The sequence below is a fragment of the Cadophora gregata genome, assembly GCF_030347475.1.
Source record: "Cadophora gregata isolate MNR1 chromosome Unknown scaffold_5, whole genome shotgun sequence".
In the NCBI taxonomy this organism is placed as follows: Eukaryota; Fungi; Ascomycota; class Leotiomycetes; order Helotiales; family Ploettnerulaceae; genus Cadophora; species Cadophora gregata.
This window is the reverse complement of record NW_026695928.1, coordinates 1,908,931-1,929,643: the sequence shown is the minus strand read 5'-3', so window position 1 is coordinate 1,929,643 and position 20,713 is coordinate 1,908,931. Positions and strand designations below refer to the sequence as shown.

Here is a 20,713-nt window from a genome sequence, read left to right as displayed (position 1 = left end):
ATACTACTTTAAGTTAATACGCCTCCTTATTAAGGTTTAACGTATAGATTTTCCTATCTGTACTCTTCCTACTTATAATAAGCTAGGGAGAACTTAAAGTTAGTGCTATAAGGGTAAGAAGCTTCTAGGAATCGATTCCTAGGTTTTATTTTACTAGACGAGGCGTAGTTATTAAGTTATTTCTAAAAATTAAGTTTGATTAAAAGATAATATTTAACTTCAATGTCACATTCTCTCTGTAGGACTTCAAAAATTGTGCTTAGCTGGATAATCGCCGAGGACATTTCCCAATCCCAGGTACATCGTGATTGTGTGCTGTCGTGTGAGAGCTGTAAGCAGGGATATTGCTTACAAAATTATAGATACTCCCACCTTGGGTAGGAAAGGAATTCTTTGCACACCACACACCTACCTAGGTAGCAACTTGTCTGCGAAAGTCCGCGAGCGCTCGCTGTATGGTTGGTGCGGCCGCTTCGGACCGGGTAAACTCTGCTGAGACAAGCAAGCACGTGAGAACTGTCAAACATTCCATCAAACATTCTGTCAAACATGTCAAACATGCTCGCTAACGTCAAGAGGAAAAAATTTCTCAGCCGCGCTAGACGCACGGGCCATCGCTGGAGGAATATATCTAGGCCGCTCCCTCGGACTCTCTGCAAAAATTATCGACAATACTGTGAGCACCACCCCCCCTCTACAGCCGCCCTCAACACTGTGCTAATATATTCTTCAGTCAAAGAATCATTTCTAAAGTAAACGTCCTCTTCTGAGCTTCTCAAACAAGCTACAGTACTCCATCCGCGACGATGACCATTATTTTTCCTCGGTGCCCAAGAGTGAAGCCTTTTACTTTCGAACTGTCTGCAAAGATGGCGGCATATGCGCAAGCGTTTGCTGTATAGAAAGTGGTGATGATCTCGGCCCTTTCCTTGTGTGCTTCGGCCTCGAGGTCTGGGTGGGTGCCGATGGATGACTGAGCGGTGCTTTTTTTTTTTTCTTTTTTTCATTGCGAACCTTGATTTTTCAAGGCCGTGAAGAAGAAATCTTCCTACTTCATAAATATCAACAAGTGGCCTTGACGTCGAGTAGCTTTCTCCGAGGCTTGCAGCCTCTCCACTTGTCGCGTCGGCTGCTCGCAGGACTGCAGGTGGCTGCATTGCGAGCAGCAACTGCAGCCAGACAACGCACTCTGACGATGGATTAACATTGACCACTGAGCTGTCCGAACGACTGCAATTCCACAGCCCGCACAGTAGGTATAGTAGGTAAGGTAGCCTTCGGATGTAGGTAGCGAGTGTGCTCCACTTTTGCACTTGCAGTCTTGCACTGCAAGGAACAATGGACAGTACTTGTAGTAAGGTACGGAGAACTGCAAAGAAAGCATGCAAACTGCAAGACCGGGCAGGGTCGAGGAGGAGGTGCAGGTGGGGCAAGGAAATCCCACGGTGACGGATCTGGACATCGCCAATGGATTACAGTAGATACCTTGGTAGATAAGGTAGGGTAGGCAACATCGACTTTCGTCCACATTTGCAGGCCCCCCAGTTCAACCGACCGAATTTTCAGTACCATAATGTACCCCAGGTAAAGGCCAACCGGGAAAAGGGAAGAAGGAGAGGCTCTTCTGTAGGCGACAAGGCGGATTTCTCTCCTCTTTGCAGCGGCTTCAGTGCGTGCTGCGCCTTTTGGCGTTCCACCTGACAGGCTTCTGCAGCGAGAACCACGCAGGCTCGCAGGATCAGGATATTGTAGGCAGCCGGGCAGTGCCCGCTTCTTTTCCATCCTCCATCCTCCTCAAGGCAACCTGCGCCTATGCCCACCCCATCCCCAACCCTCACCAATGGCAGTGCATCGCCGTTCTCTGTGAGCGCAATTGGTGCGCCGGTAGAACATGCATGGCTCGATGACTCCCTCCCCTGGCTCGTGTTCCCGTCCTCTCACGCCGGTGGGCAATTGGTCGGCGTGGGCCTGGTGCTTGGCGGGCAGTTTACTCGGTGAGCAGATGAGTCCTGGTCTGGCGAGGATGCTTCCAATTGACAGGTCGGTATGGAGGGGAGGGCAGGGTGTGTGCGATGCCCTTTGCCAGATTGCATTGCCAGCTAGGCAGGGCGAGAATGAGGGAGGGAGGATATGTATGTAAGGAAGGTAGGCAGCAGTTCGAGCTAGATCTTCCTTTCTTTCCTTCTTGATCCCGAGTCTTCGAGTACTTCTGTTCAGTTGTCTGTCAAGTGGTTCCTCTCTACCCTTTATATACTGCAACTGGACCTCAATCGCAACCCAACTCAGCCTTGCATCAACATTGGGTCTCAATCCTCCATACTTCACCGCCAGTACGCCCCACGAGCTGGATCTATCCTACTATTCATTGGCACTTTCCTCTTTGCCAACTCACCTTACTGCACTTGGGCAGCCATATCCTACCCAGCCTGCGGTCTGTCTCGCCTCGCTTTGCAGTAGTACAGTACTGTACACAGATCCATCCAAACAAAACATATCTCATCCTATCCTATCACAATGTCAAGCCCCAACTCAACCAACTCAACCAAGAAGAAGGTCCACTACGAGCGTGGTACCAAAGGAGCCTCCCACCACCACCGTTCAAGCCGCGACTCAGGCGTCGGGTCATCCAGCGCAAGCGATCGAGCCTCCTTAGGAACAACACCTAACAACAACACTTCCTTCAGCAACGCCCAGATTGAAACGCAGCGCCACAGCCTTCGCGCCGTGCAAGAAGCCCTCGACGCCGCCAACGACAGAATCAAACGCTACGAGGCCAGCACTCAGAAACTCGACGCCGCTCTTACAGAGAGCAACAAGGAGAACCGACTCCTGAAGAAAGAGAAAGCAGAGCTATGTAACAAAGTCGAGGATCTACTCGACGCACTCGACGATGAGCGGGAGAGAAACGCAAGGCTCAGACGAGAAGTCCAAGGCCAAGTCTCATCCTCATCCTCATCCCGCAACAGCCCACCTCGCTCATCACCCCGATCCTCGCCTCGCAACTCAAGGGAGATCGAAGAAGCAGCCACCGTATCCTTCCACCGAGAATCCGGACGCAGATCAAGCTATCAGCAGCCTCAGCCAATGTATCCAGCTGCTCCTCAACCACCGCCAAACTCAGCACCGAATCCATTCTTGCCTTCGCCCAGGAACTCGAGCTCGGGTGTTCCTGGGGTAGTATTCGTGCCTGAGAGGACTGTCAACTATGCGCCTAGTACGCTGTCGTATTCTAGCTCGCCTGTGTACGCTCACGCGCCGCTGACGGTTCAGACTAGGGGGAGCAGGTATGAGAGTGGGAGTGTGAGTGGGAAGGGGAGTAGTGTGAATGATGGGAAATACCACCTCTCCCCGCTGTGAAGTGGTTCTTGAAGCGACAAATTGGAACCGCACCGGAAAGGAAAAACAAGCAGAGAAATTGAGGAAGCCATCTGAGTTTTGGATGAATGCATGAGCCTTGCTCTGCATGACATATATCTATCTTGGAAAGATAGATGAGAACCTGGTAACCAACAGTCAGATCACATCTGAGATCTGAGCAGCAGTCTCCGGACTTATCTGCCTTTGAGCCATCTGATCCAGCCGATTCACAAGAATCGGCAGACATGGCACAGTACGACACAGCATTTAGCCTAACGCACCTGCGGGTGTGCACTTCAAGTGACACGAGACTTTACGGCTGAGACGATGAGATGGGAAGAAGTGGCTTGTAAACAGCACGAGCTACAAAGAGCTTGAGATTGTAAAGGAAGTTCGTCAACCATGTATCGAAAACGGGTGTACGAAAATACTGGCGGTTTGAGCGATTATCTTGCTAGATCTTATCAGTGAGCAATTTGCGAGTTTGGAAGCGATGTATATCTATGTAGCTAGCTTACTGTATTGAATCATTCTCAACGCAACTTTAATACATACTTGTTTTCTCTTGTGTGACATGTGAGGCACACCGTACTTCGCTGGAATGCTGCAGCAATTGGATGAAGAGCATCACAACATACCTAGGCAACCTCATACCACAGGCCACCTCAACATTGAAAACCTCAGCATCTAAAATTTTGGTATTTTCATTGATGTCGTTATCTCATCTCGTAATACTCATACATTGCAGTCAGGTCAAATGCCAGAGAACAATGCCTCGAAACATACGAAACATCTCTATTTCGGCCAAATCGCACCACCAGAAGCCGGAAATGTATATACCCATGGAGCACTAGGCAGCACATCCGAAGAGATCTTTCCTGACGTCTCCAACAGCTCAAATCCTCCAGCATATCATGCCAAGAGACGCTCTCATCGAAAGCGTGATTGTGTAATGCAGAATCCTTGAACAGCTACGATCTTGAAATACTGGGTGGAGATACGGCGGAGGAACTACGAACGAGTACTCCAATGTTTCCTCATGCTCATGGTTCCAGGAAAACCGTGTACGTCAATCGTTGAAAAAAGAAGATATAGAAACACATGAATCGACAATTGTTGTACAGGGTAGTCAAAACGCCTCCTCCGAATGCAAAACCTCTAAACGCCATCGTGATATCCTGCAGCATTCTCCACAAGATTGTCGAGTGTGTGAATATGCAAAGGTTGATCTACAAGAAGTATTCGCCAGCTCCTCTTCGACCTGCTGGAACGGCACGTTGGTCCTCGGGGACCGCGCTGAAGATGCTGAACTTCGGGACCAGATCTTTGCCGACGTTCATGATGGATGCAACATTGCCACAGCGGTAGCAATAGTTGGGAGCGGACCAGACAGTAACAACGGACTTCTCGGCGAAATGGTACTGTTTGGAGTCAGTATTGAAACTCAAGGACGTACAGGAAAACATACCTTATAGCCTTCGTTGACCAGCTGATGAGCACGGGCAATGAGTGTTAACTTGTTGACGTGATTGAACTCAGTTGCAACCTTGTTACCAAAGAGCCACCCAGCCCCACGAGGGGAAACTGCCCAAGTTTCAACATCTTCAGGATCACTCCAGACCAAGTCACAGAAAGCGCCTTCATGAGGAATCTCCTGAGCACGAGCAACAACGCGGATCTGGTCAACGGTGCGAATTTCTGGGCTCAAACCGCCATGAACACAAAGAATTCTGCCATCAACGATAGCAGCAAGGACGAGAAAGTCAAAAACTTGGCAGCAAGACTTCCAGACCGAAGCATTGCCATACTTTTGTTGACACTCCTCATAGAACCCATAGACCTGAGTGATTTGGCGGGACTCGTGGTTACCACGCACGAGGGTGATCATTTCAGGGTACCTGCATAGAATTAGCATTGAAAGTCAAATCAGCACGACCGAACCTACATAGCCTTAAGGCACATCAAGAGAGTAAAAGTCTCCAAGCTGAAGTAGCCCCGATCAACGAAATCACCAAGGAATATGAATTTCTGACTTCCGGTGCCAGAAACCTCATTAACACCGATAGCTGAATCTCCAGCAGCACTACCACCACGACTTGATTGACCTGCTGTACGTGGGCGACCGCGTTCTTCCTCGTCATCATCCTCACCACTCGCACTCTCAATACCGCTGTCTGATGAACGGATCTTCTTTCGGAGCTTGGGATCGGTAATCTCGGTCGGTGGTTCAATATCGTCGGAGCTGATGACTGTGGTTGGCGCTTGAACGTTGGACTCTCCTGGCATGCCACCTGCAATGCGGAACAGCTCAAGAAGATCGTAGAATTGGCCATGGATATCACCGCAGATCGTAACAGGTGTCTCAACAGGTTGAATATTGGACTCTGTGATATTAGATCAGTAAATATTGGCAATTCAAATCAAGCGTGAGCTGACCTTCCATCAAACACTCTTTCACCTTTTCACAAAGCTGCTTCATAACAGACTCGGGAAGATAGTGACACTGTTTTGCTTCTTCTAACCATTCTGGGAGCTCAGAGTTGGGCTTCAGTTTCGCCGGACCGGGCTTGGGGACATTTGGACCTGGCATCTTGTATTCTCGGGGTGGCGCAAGAAAGGATTTATCGAGGACTTGGGCGTTGCTTCGACGATGTGATCGGTCTGGAAGTGAAGGTGCACAGTACTGCTGTTGTGAGGATGGGTATGAAGGTAGCTGTGGGAGTGGAGGGAGGGGACGCGGGGTGATACGGTGGAGGGTGTTTCTGCGCCCAGTGTCGATATTGTGCTGATGGCACAACTGCAGATTGTCTTCGTCCTCGTCTTCGTCTTCGTCTTCGTCTTCCCACTCGTCGTCGCCGTTGTTGTCAAGAGAACGGTCGTTAGGATCCTCGCTTTCGCAGTCAAGGAGCTCCTTAGCAGTGGAGGTGGGAGAGAGAATGGGGTTTGAGCTGTCGTTGTTGACTCCGTGCTCACCGGTCTGGATCTCGAGGTCCAAAGCCTTGCCTTCCCTTGTCTTGGCCTGTCCCCTTCCCCTTGCCTTTCCCTTTGGCTGTGCTTTGCCGTTGCGTCGCTGGTGGATGGGTGCCATGGTCGCGGGGTGGCTCGAGCGGGGCTTGGAGCAGTCTAGTTTCCTCGAGGTTTAGCCGGCCCGGGACTCTATCAGACTGACGCCTGCCAACTACGAGTGCTCGGTAATGGGCTTGTTCGCGAGGCTGGCAGCGATAAAGAGCAAAGCAACAAATGAGCAAATGTTGCGCGCAACGAAGTCAGAACGTTTCTGACGAAGCTCTCAGCATCTTTGACGACCGCCAAAACTCCCTAGACTGGGCCGTGCATACCGCCATCTGGAAACGTATTAGCGCCACTGTCGCCGCAACCAGCATCTAGCTCAACTCAACTACCTCCCCCGTCGCAACTAGAAGCGAGTCTACCTTTCCGATGGCTACTCGAACCCAAGCAAATGGAGTCCTCTCTATCGCCTCTTCTCAGACGACGGGTAACGGGAACAAGCCAGCCCCAGCCAAACCAGCAGCCGTCAAGCTGAAGATTATCATCCGAAGACTGCCTCCTGGTCTCACACAAGAAGAATTCACCACGATTCTAGGGGAGGAGTGGAAGCTGGGCCAGGGAAAAGTTGACTGGTTTCGCTATAAACCGGGCAAGGATTCAAAAGAGTAATATCCTCTACCACCTGCTGGAGAATCTACTAAATTTTCCAGCGCATCTAAACCCTCCAAACCTTCTCGAGCATACCTCCATCTCACGAATGAGAGCTACCTACTCAGTCTCTCCGATGCTGTTAGATTGGCAGTTTTTGAAGATGCTACCAATACATACAATAGTCTGTGTCTTATCGGGCCTCCTTCTGTTGAATTCGCACCCTATGGCCGAATACCCGCTGGGCGACGTCGTGTGGATGCTCGTGCCGGCACGATAGATCAAGATCCGGAATTTATGGCCTTCCTGGAAGACCTAGCAAATCCAACTACTGGAAAGGAGATCAACGCGGATTCTTTACTTGACCCAAGTCCTTCAAAGCACGAGAAAGTTACGATGACTCCTTTGGTTCAGGCTCTAAAGGACAAGAAAGCAAGCAAGAATAAGGACGCTGCGGTAAAAGCCGCCAAGAAGCAGGAAGTTAATAGCTCGAAGGGAAAGTCTGCAAAGGAATCGGCTGCAGAAGAGAAAAAGAAAGGCAAGGATGCGAAGACAGATAGATTGGTTGACAAGGCCACCAAGGAAGCTGTGAAGATCTTAAACAGAGAAGCCGCTTCCAAGTCTGTAGCAGGTTCATCTGCTACATCAGAAGCATCGGGATCCGAGAGCTCTGCCACACCCAAGCTTGACCTAGGCAAAGTCCCAGGCCGACAAAGACAAGCCATCGTAGCAGCACATATACGTATGTTACAACGTGACCTTGGATTGAGTCCAGCCCAAGCGCATCGCCAGGTCAGACGCGATAATGCAGATGCGCAGAAAGCGGAAAGGGCGGCTGCGGCTGCAGCTGCGACTGCAGAGAAGGGCAAGGATAATGGAGATTCGACTCCTGCTCGCTCGTTACAGGCTCAGCCCGTCCCGACTGCTCCCAAATCGACCCTGAATCAAAATTCCAACCGTAAAGGACGTGGTAAAGGATCATCCACTGAATCGGAAGGAACCAAATCAACGACAGCAAATAACCCTCCTACTCCGATGGTTTTGCTAAAGAAGCCTGACGCTCAATCTACGGCAGCTTCAAGCTCGTCCTCTCAGCCTGCTAAAGTTGCCACTGCACCGCCAGCTGCTCGAAGACCACAGCAGATAGCTACTCCCTCAGAAGGGGCTACACAAGCTTTCGTCAAGCATGCCAATCCTTCACAAGGTGTCACTGAAGCACTGCTGAAGGAAGCCATGGAAAAGTTCGGTACAGTCACGACTGTTGAGATTGATAGAAGAAAGGGATTCGCTTATGTCGACTTTGCCGACACTGACGGTCTAAAGAAGGCCATGGGTGCCAATCCAATTTCAGTGGCCCAAGGAACAGTTCAAGTCATGCAACGCAAAGGTACAGCGTTACCTCCAGAGAAGAAAGCTATCAATCAAATTCCAAATGCCCCGGCAAGGGCTGGACGTGGAGGAAGAGGTGGTAACGGCAGTGGAACTGTCGGCAGACGTGGTGGGAGGGGTGGAGCGAGAGGCGGTGCTGGCTCTAGTGAATCCATGAAGACTCCTCCGGCGCCTACAGGGCCATCAAAGTGAAAGACGATAAGACGACCCATGCAGACTACCTTACTTCATCTCGAGCAATCCACATGCTTAAGCATAAAAGTTCACTCGGCCAGATGCTCTATTTCAGAGCTTCAAATATATCAATTGCTCTGAGCCATGAGCTTTGCGTCGAACGTAGCAAGACACGCCTTGCAGAGGCAAGATTGGAGACCACACTTACGCGTTCGCTGTATCTTCCATGAAAATTTTCACCCTCTGCGAAAGATTATAGCCCGAATCATGGTGTTGGAATATGCGTTCAAGAGGGTTAAAGACTTTCGCAGTCTACGAAATTGTCCCCAACTTGCAGAATGAATAAGCGGGCCATGTTAGGAGACAGCAATTTACAAGATCAGCGAGTCTAGCAGTGAAGGACGAATTCTATTTGTTTGACGCTCGATTTTCTTATGTTCCCAGGCATAGAAATACAAGCAATTGATTTACATACGGATCCATTTCTTCAACCTCGTTCCTTTCATGGATTTATCGAATGCAAACTCAACTACGAAGCTCCATCTTGACAGCTTAGTATGATACTCGCAGAGGCTCTAACATCAGCTTGGCAATGTGAAAATCTTATGGCAAGTCAGTCTCTACTACTTCGTTCATAGGAGGAGTCCAGCCGATTTCCGAGGGCAGACAGACAACCGATCAACTTCGATGCTCGCCCATTATTCGGTATCATGAGTTAGACAGACATCATATTCAGACTCATGTCCAGACATAGCGCACTACCTAGCTAGGGGTGTGGGAGTCATCCAGAGGCCACGGCCAGTGTCATCCTAGACCGATCTCCTGTGTTATTTTTGACGAACAGTATTGTTTTCCTCTAAAATGCCGTCCTCTCTCGATCAGCTCGAGGGCTAAACTGCCACGCATATCGAACGACAGCTGCTTGGAGCCCCATGCCTCTTTGAATTTGCAAAGGTTATGGGCCTAATTGAGGACCATAAGCTTATATCAAACAAAGTTCCTGTCATTCTCGATTGGGCATATGCTCGCAACTCCAATTTCATGCAACAAGCCTGACTTATGCGTGCTCAAAAGTCTCGAGTCATGTACCAAGCAGCTTTCGCAAGAGTGTTGAATCATCGATATGGGTAACCGGCTGTCTAGTAATTTACTCGAGCCGGCCGGCGTTGTGGCTTTTGGTCGTGCTCACTGCCCGATAGAGTTTGCTCAGTGGTCGGACCTCGTGACACAAGAGTGATGACCGTCAACAGAGTTTGGCGAATGTTTGCGATGATGGAGGCCTGGCAATGTTCTAGGCTTGCCTCAGTTCTGCCGGCCCTTGTGAATGCTCTTGAAGAATAGGTTTGCTCTTGATAGCTATTGTGCTGTCGGTTTTCTAACAAGATTTAAAAGGTAAAATTGCATGTTCTATTTACAGCTTCTGAGCTTCAGGGTCCAGTTTCCCCCTTGGGCCGATATGTTTCAGTTATTATTGAAATCCACCAGAATTCTTAGCTTCTCCTGTTGTGAACATACAACGGTCCGATGGCTCGAGGCCTAGAGTCCCATGTGGCTCGGGCACGCCTCAACCAGGATGGAAGGTCTTCCCAGCTCCCTGGACCATCATCTTTCTTCTTTCCCTCGTTTCTTCTGTCGGTTGTTCATTGTTGATCTGGAGGACCCGATTTGGATCTTTTCACATCCAGCCATAATCGGCTTTGTCCACCAGCTTTGCGTGAGAAAGTCATTGGAGTAGGTGGTGGCAGTAAGACATCGCACTTGGCCTAGCTGCAGTGTTTCTCTGCCAAGGGATGAGGCATCGTATCATATCATATCATATCTTTTCAAAAATCTATTTCTCCAGCGTGCATTTGAAGGCTGTCGAGAGCAATCCAACACGCATTCGTACTCGCATGTACCCGGCATCGATATCAGTCAAACTTGAAGCACAAGAATGTTCCGGGTTGCTGGGGAGTAATCCCTTTTCTCCTGGGCGATCACCATCCGCCCACAACCGCACGGTCAACAGGCGGAGCTCAGCTCCAGGTGCATTGTGCACAGTGCACAGTACGCTCCGCATCGCTGCATTTCGCCGCCACCCCAGCCACTGAGTGTATTTGAGCCAGCGCAGCGGGCAGCTCTGTGGTTTGAGTTTGCGCTACGGTTGAGACGGGGAAGTCTACTCATCTACTCAGCCTACTACTGTAGCCTCTCACACTGAACCTCTCAGCGCCATGTCACCGAGCTGGGGAGCTGGGGAGCTGGGGAGATGCCGCTTTCTCGATAGGCGTCCCAGTTGCCAGCAAACCCCATCTGGTTTCCGCTCGTGGCGATCGGGCGCGTTTAGCGTCAAGGACCCTGATTTGCGACCCATAGAAAAGTGACCATTACTCGCTGGACCGCACCGCACCGCACCTGGAGATCTCATAAGAACTTCCCCCTGTGACTTTCGGAGCTGTTCTCCAATGTGTAGAATGATTGTTCTTCTGTCCTTGGACTCTGGAACTTGTTCATCGTCCATGACTGAGACTAAGACTGCAAGCACAGAATGATGAACATTTGGCTTGCGCCTGGACGCTAAACCGCCGGGGCGCACACGAGTAGTCAACGAAGTGTCCGGAGGACCCCCTCTATTCAGACGGGAATCATGGCTACAACCATGACCTCCAACTCATTTGGGATTCGTCGGGTCTTCCCCATCCGCATACCACAGCCTAGGAGCTCAGCAGATTCGGCATTGAGTGAGTGAGATAGACGGGAATTGTTCGTTACCTGCCACTGACAGCAGCCAGATGCCCTTGGCCTGATATCTGGCACAGAGCCATCGGCCGATGGAGAAGACTCGGGTTACGAAAAGCCTCCAATTCCGAAGGCACTTGTTCGGAGGGCATCCCAGCCAGATCCCGATCCAGCAAATGGAAATGCGCCGGATGGACAAAAGCTTGATCAAATTTCCAATGACGACCCACCGCAGGTTGCCACCACGGAGGAGCTTGATACAATGCCTCAAACAGGTGGACGATTTGTCTCAAACACTTACAGCTATGTGACGGCCGGAGATACGCCAGCTACAAATGCTCCAACAACAGAGAAAGTTCAAAAGACTGTTAAGGTCTATAGGTGTGAAGATGAACCGTGAGTTCAGTAGTTGAAATAAAACATTCCAAGCTACTAATCCAGACGTCCCAGAATTCATATGCCGGGTGCGATACAGGCGTTCGGAGCTTTGATCGCGATTCGGGAGGACGATGCGGGCCGGTTCGCGGTTCGCGTCGTTAGTGAAAACTCCCAGAACATTACCGGGCTAGAACCTGAACAATTATTTGACCTTCGATGTTTCACCGATCTACTCTTTTCAGACGATAAGAGGGAATTTTTGTCCCGGGTTCGCGGTCTAAGAAACCAGCCGGTTACATCGACTACCAACCTAGACGTCTTCTCCCTCTCGCTGACGTCGCTTCGCGGTGCCCCTCTTCAATGCTACATAGCAATGCATCTGAATCTCGAGTCTGACCTCATCATATGCGAATTCGAACTAAAGAGAGACATCTTCAATCCTCGACATCCTCCCGAAGATGGGCTACCAGCAGAGCCTATTCAAGTTACCGATCATGAGCCAAGCGAGGAAGAAATGAGCCTATCAACAACGGCAATGCACAAACCACTGCGTGCTGTACAAGTTGCGAGAGAGACTGGGCGCCAGATGGGACCTATGGAGCTATTTCATGTGCTTTGCGAAGTCCAGGACCAGTTGTCGAGTGCTACAACCCTACCTGAGTTATTGGACATCGTTGTTGGCTTGGTTTATGAGCTTACCAGCTTTCACCGGGCAATGCTATACCAGTTCGATGAGACTACTGCAGGGACTGTTGTGAGCGAGATAGTCGATCCTAGAGCATCTACAGACAGTATGTCACTATTACTTTTCGCCTCTGGGGCCTAGGTGTCTTCTCATGCCAAATGTGTCTTGCTTGTACCTCCAACTATACCAACTGACACGCTTGGTAGTTTATCGAGGGTTGAAATTCCCCGCCAGTGATAGTGAGTATTCTCACAATTGTCTTTACCTTTGTGGTGGGGGCTAGGTCGCATATCCTTGTCCTGATTGCATCAGGACTCAAAATTATGTCCAATGATTTGCCCTCCATGCAATCATAACTGACTCTGACATATTCGTAGTTCCAAAACAGGCCCGCGATCTCTATATGATCAACAAAATCCGAATTCTTTATGATCGCGACCACCCGAATGCGAGACTAATCTGCCGAACTCTCGAAGACGCCGAAACCCCACTCGATCTCAGACACTCATACTTGAGAGCCATGTCTCCCATTCACATCAAATATCTCGAGAACCTGGGAGTACGAGCAGCCATGTCAATATCGCTTACGGTGGACAATAAGTTGTGGGGTTTGGTCAGTTGTCATGGTTATGGCTCTGGCAAGCGAGTTCCCCTACCTGTACGAGAACTTTGCCGCGCTCTGGGAGACCTTGCGAGTACGAATATCGAGAAATTGATATACTCAAGTCGAATAAAGGCGCGTAAGCCGCTGTCTGCGCATCCACAACAGCGCTCCCCATCTGCGTACATCGCAGCTTCTTCCGGAGACCTCCTGAACATGTTTGGAGCAGACTTTGGATTCCTGGCTATCAAGGGAGAAGCGAGGACTATTGGTCGACTTTTTGCATACAGCGAAGCCATCGTTCTTCTGCAATATATTCGGGCGAGATCATTCACTAACATATACGCATCCGAATGTATCACGAAAGACCTACCTGATATCGACTACCCTGCTGGATTCCACATGATTTCGGGAGTATTGGTTATTCCTCTCGCACTTTCCGGCTCTGATTTTCTTATATTCTTTCGAAAGGGTCAGACGCAGGAGGTCAAGTGGGCGGGGAATCCACATGAGAAGAAAAAGGTTGTTGGGAACTACTTGGAGCCAAGATCAAGCTTTCGCCGCTGGAGTGAGCGTGTTGTAGGAAGGAGTCGAGAATGGACGGAGGATCAGAGTAAGTAATTTTTGTATTTGCATGCAAAACGATGAGATTGAATCTAACCAGTTTTTCAGTCGAGTCTGCCGCAGTCCTGAGCACCTTGTATGGTCGGTTTATCGAGGTATGGCGTCAGAAGGAGGCAATCGTTCAGAGAAATCGGATGACTCGCATTCTTATTCGAAATGCTGGCCATGAAGGTGCGTACCTTGATATGTTTTAGCATGTCTGTGCTGATGTCATCCAGTTCGTACACCACTAAATAGTATTATCAACTATCTCGAAGTTGCACTGGAAGAAGTCTTGGATGAACGAGCACGACAGCATTTGCAAAGGTCGTTGCAGGCCTCGAAGTCCCTTGTTTTTCAAGTCAATGATCTCCTTAGCCTCACTGAAGCCGAGGACTCGGATTTTAATGTATGTGACCTTCATAATCACTACTGCACACTTGTTACAAGTGACAGCGGTCTGAGATACCGACTTAACCCACACCTGTTCGAAACCATAAGAGAAACATGTGGTTGATCATGATTCTAGACACACGAGGAAAACATTGATCTCAGACATCTGCTTCAGGAGGTTATCAGCTCGTACAAAGACAGAGACTCCCGCCCAGATCTTCTAATTGACCTCCATGATGACCTACACATCCCAACTATTGTACGTTGCGATCCATCCATGCTACGGGCTGTGGTATCGAACTTGCTGGCGAATGCAATTCAACATTCCGGTGGCGATGTAATTTTCATTCAGTGTAAGTATATTGTTTCATTCCCCTGTAGTCTTGCTTACGGGAAACGTCACGAGCTTCACCATTCCCTCCACTCCACGGTGCTGAAGTGGGAGATGGACTTGAAACACCCAATCCTATGAGCAGGACTGATACTCTCTAGTGGAACAAATCAGCTCCTCGGACACAAATGATCTGGTCGAAATGTCATTTCAGGACAATGGCTGTGGCTTGTCCGAGCAAGCACTCGACTGCCTCTTCCAAGACTTCGAACAAGTCTTAGACGATGATGACAATGAAATCAATGGTGGCAAATACGAAACTGCTGCGAAGGATCCAACAGGTCCAATATCATTGGGGCTTGGCTTGGCCATGACCGCAAGATTTGTTCGTTTGAATGCTGGTCAAGTATCGATTGACTCGGAACTCGAGAAAGGGACCAGAGTATCGATCAAGATTCCATTCAGAAAGGCTCGACGAGACAAATCGAGAGACAGTGACGCTCGTAGTGGAGACTCCCTGCCAACCCCGCCGATGCTTACTTCTGATACCACAGCCAGCGCTACAAATGGCACTATTGATACAACTACAGCTATGGCTCAGAATTCAGGTCCCGGCCCAGGCAGCCTAGAGCGTTCCATCTCAGATACGATCCTGCCAATTCGACTCGGTATGACTAGAGATGAGCTACAGTTGACTCCCGGCCCCGAATCGCTGGCATCAATTGCACATGCGGTCTCAATGACCACAGGGCCATCGTATGATCCAAACACAGGACGCTTCCCATATCCTCCTGGGAATGTCAACTACAAGAGAGTTAGTGTATTGATCGCAGAAGACAATCCCCTGAACAGCCGACTTCTTGAGACTCGTCTATCGAAGAGAGGACATCGAGTGACAGTAAGCGTTGACGGGCAAGCCTGCGCCGATGTTTTCAAACACGACCCAGCGGCTTTCGATGTCATTTTGATGGATATACAAATGCCATTAGTCGACGGTAATGCATCCACACGTTTGATTCGAACCTATGAGAAGGAAGCGTCCCCACCGTTGTCCGAACAGGCAAAGCCGCATGGAAGAATCCCAATCATCGCAGTCTCTGCATCACTATCGGAGTCAAGCTGTACCGAGTACATGGAAAGTGGATTTGACGGATGGATTCTCAAGCCTATCGATTTCACCAGACTGGAGGCTATCATTGCAGCGATCGAAGATGAGAAGATAAGGAACGCGTTGATGTATGGTTCTGCCAAATGGAACGAGGGCGGTTGGTTCCAGCAGAAGCACGACACTCCGACTCAGTGTCAGCATGAAGGCAAAGACCCGGAATAATACGCGGCATTCGAAGTATTCAGAGGAGTATATATGAGTGGTGCATCGTTTTCGAGGTCGTGTTTTTCGGTCATTTTAAGGCACCATAGATTATAGGTATGTTTTGGTATGTTTCGATACCCTGGATAACGTACTGCACCTGCTTTTTGAAGCAATTTTGTCAAGAGATGGAAATGTAGAGGAAGGATAGCATGTGAGAGAGTTGGATTACTGCCGAAGGGAACGAGAAGGGTAACAGGCCACGGGCCACGGGCCAAACAGGTTAAGTATAAGAGGGAGCGTTCGGCCAGGTCATTTTGGACTGCATGTTTATGAGGTATGATCCAATATCCCAAAAAAACATGTACGAACGAAAATTGTAAAATATGATATGAGAAACTTAGATACACGATGCAAAACTAGTCAAAATCAGCCTTTGATGTTGGTATTGAAGGCTTGGCTCCGTCCAAGAGGGAGTGGCAGTGGCGAGTCGATGGAGTCGGCGAACTCTTCATCGCCACATAACCTCAGTCGAAGTCGGCAACAGCACTATTTCCCGGTGGCATCACTTTGTTGCATTGCAAAAGCACATTGTTGTATGAAGGAACATAGTTCAGCATTCAAAATCCGGAGTCCAGCCAAGTCTCGTGACGAAACACCTCGCCAAAGCAATCGTACCACAATCACGGCGGACGGAGCATTTCCAACACAGGGCTTGCGTTTTCCGCCCGACATAAGTGGGCGTGTACAAGCTGAACCCCAGGACCCTGAATTCTTGTTTGTTCCAACCTCAGGACCCAACCAGGCTGAAATAGCAGCCCGTTTTTAAGATGAATGGGCAGGTATGCATGAACGGTGCTGTGGGGGCTAGAAATCGATTCGCTTGTATTCTTGGGGCCTGAGATTGGGTGGAGTCCTCGTGTCCGGAATCTCCTACCGGGCCGTAATGGTGAATTCCCAATACATTCGACAAGAGCTCTCACGAGTTGGGCAAGTGCTTGAGGAGAGCTCGAGGCCGAGTAGAATGAAGATACTGATTGGTGGTTTCGTATCTTGCTGCCGTGCCGAGAGAAGAAGAACACTATTTCCGACTTGTCAAAATATTTATTTTGGAAACCCAATAGAAATAGCTCTCCGTAACACACTGCATTCTTTTTGCGGACCTTGCCGAGACTTTGTGCCTTGTTCCAACCAATCTATCGACGCAGTACAAAAACGTATTTCGTCATTTGCATGAAATCTGAGAACAAGAACAAGACGGCTGTACATGATTTCAAATGCTGAACAACAAGTGTTGTTTCCGCCAAGGTGTTGTTATTAGAATGGGATAACTTCACACTATTAATGGGGCCAAGATCGTCAACCCGCATGACTACATGACGTCTAATGCGTATGATGGGATAGCAAGGATACTATCATTGACGTAAGGAAGTTTTGGGACGTTCAGCCTCTTGCTGAAACAATATCTTAAGAGGATTCCCAACTTCGCATTCAAAACTTCTCCTCCGGCCCCCGCCAATCCACCATGCACCCACGTGAACAGCCCTATTTTCGTTAAGCGACACCCCCTTTCTTCGGCATGGCATCCGAACTCGAAAATGTACTCAACAGGCTTGGGCTGCAAGAGTATCTGCGATTGTTCCAGAATGCGGGGTTCGATACGTGGGAAGCTCTCACCAAAATCACGGAAAGTCAACTATCGACGCTGAAAGTGAAGCTCGGGCATCGACGGAAGCTGCAACGAGAGATTGCGAGATCGAGGGCGTGGCCAGACGATGATCCCCTGTGGATGAATTCTGATCGTGATCAGCGTATTCAAGAATGGCAGGACCAAGGCCAGTGACTCTTGAAGCAGCTTGGAATCGGCGCCTCAAGACTTGGCGAAGTCCGGTGAAAATTCGCAATACAGAGGTAATAGCCCATCTGCCTAATTTCGGTATATTGCTTCCTTGTGAAGGCATTTAGAGCTGACAGCCCCGTAGTATGCTCCCTGGTTCCATCTGGAGATAGTAGCACCAGTTGCTGGGCTCCTTACTGGACCCTATTAGACAGGTTCCAGTTGCGACATATACAGGAATTGGATATCTGCACGCCATTGAGTCAAAAACCCTGCAACCGAAGATTCCGATGCATGATGTGTTGACAACAAAATCGGGAGTCTTTTTGGCCTGACTCTGTAAATGGGAAAGTATGGCGAAGAGACAAGTACCTTTTAGAGAAGGTAAAATCTCGGCCAGACTGAGTCAGAAACCTAGAGACCCTTAAAAAGAGACCGACGAAGGTACTTTTGACACCCGCGTGAAAAACTTTAGCTAACTAAATGTCAAGTGCGAGTAAGGGCCGCGAATGATGCGGCAAGCTGGAAAAGAAACCACTTTAGTGATAATAGGATCGACTCATCTATTGTACTTTGTATGCTTTTTCGTAGTCCATTCGGAGCACCTCGTGCTTATACGACGACTTTTCGGACAGCCGCGAGGTGCAACACCAACTTCAAAGAAGCAAGCATCTAACATGAACGGCTGTTTAGAACAGTATTGGCAAGCCGAGACTTTCGACCTGTGTGCCGAGTTCTGCTTGCACATTGTGCCATTGTTTTGTTGCATGTCGCAGCATTATTATTGCTAAGATGTTTTGACGATGAGGACGAACACTGGGCCATGTGGGCATCGAGAATAAATATTCCGCTCTCAGCCAAGACCTAAAGTGGAATCCCGAAATGTCAAAGTCGTCGGGATGACGTCCGCGGCCCGCTCGGAGGATAAGCGAATGGATGAAAAACATGGTCCGGAGGTCGACTCCGCGCCGCTGACGATCAAAGTATAAACAGGGCCTCGCCTCGAGGGTTTCTTGCCCATTGTTATTATGCGAGTATTCAACTCTCCCACCAATTCTTCGCGCGAAACCCATCATCGAACAGAGTTCTGTGGGCGATCATGGCCGCAGAACTCGAAGCAGCGCTCACGGTACTCGGTCTGGAGCAGTATCTCTCGCGGTTCTTGGACTCTGGCTTTGGAGACTGGGACGCGCTCACTAAGATTGCAGAAACCCAAGTAAGCTGATTTCGGAGTTGGACTGTTGATTTTCTGAGGGGAATTCCCTGCAACGAGGAAAACAGCCAAAGTTCCTGTGAGATTGTCGAGACGGAATGCAATGGCTAATTAGCCTGAGTAGCTCTCGCTGCTCGATGTTCGGCTGGGGCATAGGAGGAGACTCCAAAGGGCTATTGCGAGAGAGAGGTCATCCTGGCCGGATGACGTTCCTTTGCCGCACGCCCCAGACCTGAATCAACGGATTCAAGATTGGCTTCGTCAAGAAAACTGCGTGCCTTTCCCAAAAGAAGATTCGATGCCTTCAGCGTGGCTATCTCAGTTACCAGTAGACGCAGCTCGAAGGGATCCACGCGTGTTCACTTCAGAATATCAAGTTCAGTCGTCATCTGAAGATTCTTCCTCATACACAGTAAGCCATGCCCATTCACCACTTTCGAGATGGAGTATTAAAACGTGACATTTTAGGCTGGTTCTGGTACAAATTTGTTTAACTGACTGAAAGCCAGGATGGATCCCAGTCTGGATCTAGAGAACCAAATAGTTAGCTCAAAACCCTTTGCAACATCTGGCAAGAGTGGCCCCGAGGCTGTGGAGCGAGCAGTGACTTAGGTCTCTGAGCGTTTTGAAGATAAGGCGAATTGGTATCTTACTCTCGTTGGAGTCCACGGTGGTGCTGGGAGAAGTCCGGCGTGGACTCCATGGAGAATCTCTCTAGAGTCCCGGTCCGAGGATCGTCAGGAACGTGAAGGGGTGATTTGCAGAAGATGCTGTTAACGGCATCCAGTGAGGAAGGAGGGACCTCGCCACCGATGGCTACCAGAGCCGAGAGACCAATTCCCCGTTGGCGTTATTCCTGTATTCAGATAGATACCCCATGTGTACAATGCATATATGATTTGTGACTTCACAAGTAATTGTCATCTTATTGCTTGCTAACTTGTATCTCAAGCCATTCTTACGTGCACTGAGTATCGTGGAGGATTCTGATGAAAGGCGGGGACCACTGAAGCAGGTGCAATCCAAAAGACAAACGAAAAAAGCATAAACAGCATATTTTATTTTAAAAACCGCAAAGATCAGGTATCATCAACGACTTCTCACACATAAGCGCTCCTAAGCGCAACGAACAAGCATGCCCAAACTCCAAAGACAAGGTATCATACGGTCACATCATTAGTCTCCACTCAAGACGTTCAAGATCATCTGTGAGCCATGACTTCTGTCCGTCCGCTCCTATGCCAGACTGCCAAGAGCGCACCACAAGATCCGCACTTATGCTCGCAGTCCTTAAACCAAGATGCCAAATACGGGATACATCCCAAGCAGAGACAGCAGCAGCACAGCAGAGCCGAGAGACTGTAACAAAAATATTAGCTTCTCGTTCATTCCAAATTCGAAGATTCCTGGGAAGTAGTAAAGACTTACTGTGTAGTTCCCCCGGACACAAACTCCGTCCTAGTCATCTCCCTCACGCCACAGACAGGACAATCTACCGGTGCAGGACCTTGCTGCAACGAAGCTAGAGGCGTAGCCATTTGATATTTCCCGGTGCTCGTGGGCGCAGCTCCGACTTGGAAACTCTGGTGGGGAGTGCCCTGCTGGAAAGTCTGTTGGGGGTTTGATTGAGGCTGTTGCTGTTGTTGAGGTTGGAAGTGTTCTGTGCCATATTCGTGCTTCTCGTTGCCGTGGGTGGCGGCATTGGTTGCGTAGTTTGGGGGTGCGGTCTCTATGCCTGGTGACTGCATGGCGATGGGCTGTTGTGGTTGAGCTCCATAGTGGGCGTTTGGATCGGTAGTAGCCTGTGGGTATGACATTCTGAGGGATTTGGTCGATTGTTTCTCGTGGTTTGTGTAGAAGAACGGCTCCAACGCTGCAGTTGACTGTAAAGACTTTAAGGCGTGTAAGGAATGCGAATGTGTCAGATGAGGTAAGTAGGTAGATGAGAGACTCAGGATGAAGAAGAAAGATGAAAAGAAAGTGTCAAGTCACATTTCCTGGGGAAGGACAGCTTTGATATACCTGCCTATGACATATGCGGAGAGCCTAACCTCCAAGAAAAGACAGC

General features: G+C 49.3%; 5 protein-coding genes across 5 annotated transcripts; 3 read left to right on the top strand and 2 right to left on the bottom strand.

The window, feature by feature from the left end:
* Nucleotides 1–889: 889 nt before the first annotated feature.
* ONS95_011408 (uncharacterized protein) lies at nucleotides 890–6,445 on the bottom strand (the record flags this gene model as incomplete). Its single annotated transcript, XM_058505021.1, has 4 exons — nucleotides 890–4,778; nucleotides 4,826–5,255; nucleotides 5,303–5,741; nucleotides 5,794–6,445. The coding sequence occupies 4 exons, from the start codon at nucleotides 6,443–6,445 to the stop codon at nucleotides 4,587–4,589; spliced, it is 1,713 nt and encodes a 570-aa protein (XP_058359577.1). The 3' UTR covers nucleotides 890–4,586.
* ONS95_011409 (uncharacterized protein) lies at nucleotides 2,515–3,357 on the top strand (the record flags this gene model as incomplete). The annotated part of the gene is made up of 1 exon (XM_058505022.1): nucleotides 2,515–3,357. The coding sequence occupies one exon, from the start codon at nucleotides 2,515–2,517 to the stop codon at nucleotides 3,355–3,357; it is 843 nt and encodes a 280-aa protein (XP_058359578.1).
* Nucleotides 6,446–6,553: 108 nt separating the features above from the next.
* UPF3A (regulator of nonsense transcription) lies at nucleotides 6,554–10,971 on the top strand. The gene is made up of 3 exons (XM_058505020.1): nucleotides 6,554–7,031; nucleotides 7,077–9,918; nucleotides 9,970–10,971. The coding sequence occupies exons 1-2, from the start codon at nucleotides 6,796–6,798 to the stop codon at nucleotides 8,593–8,595; spliced, it is 1,755 nt and encodes a 584-aa protein (XP_058359576.1). The 5' UTR covers nucleotides 6,554–6,795; the 3' UTR covers nucleotides 8,596–9,918; nucleotides 9,970–10,971.
* Nucleotides 10,972–11,203: 232 nt separating this feature from the next.
* PHY1_6 (Light-sensor Protein kinase) lies at nucleotides 11,204–15,616 on the top strand (the record flags this gene model as incomplete). The annotated part of the gene is made up of 9 exons (XM_058505019.1): nucleotides 11,204–11,297; nucleotides 11,349–11,691; nucleotides 11,746–12,464; nucleotides 12,565–12,597; nucleotides 12,736–13,572; nucleotides 13,632–13,754; nucleotides 13,802–13,971; nucleotides 14,092–14,308; nucleotides 14,448–15,616. 9 exons carry the CDS (start codon nucleotides 11,204–11,206, stop codon nucleotides 15,614–15,616), a joined length of 3,705 nt encoding a protein of 1,234 aa, XP_058359575.1.
* A 4,231-nt stretch (nucleotides 15,617–19,847) lies between these two features.
* Nucleotides 19,848–20,462, bottom strand: ONS95_011405 (uncharacterized protein; the record flags this gene model as incomplete). Its single annotated transcript, XM_058505018.1, has 2 exons — nucleotides 19,848–20,004; nucleotides 20,074–20,462. The coding sequence occupies 2 exons, from the start codon at nucleotides 20,460–20,462 to the stop codon at nucleotides 19,848–19,850; spliced, it is 546 nt and encodes a 181-aa protein (XP_058359574.1).
* Nucleotides 20,463–20,713: the final 251 nt, after the last annotated feature.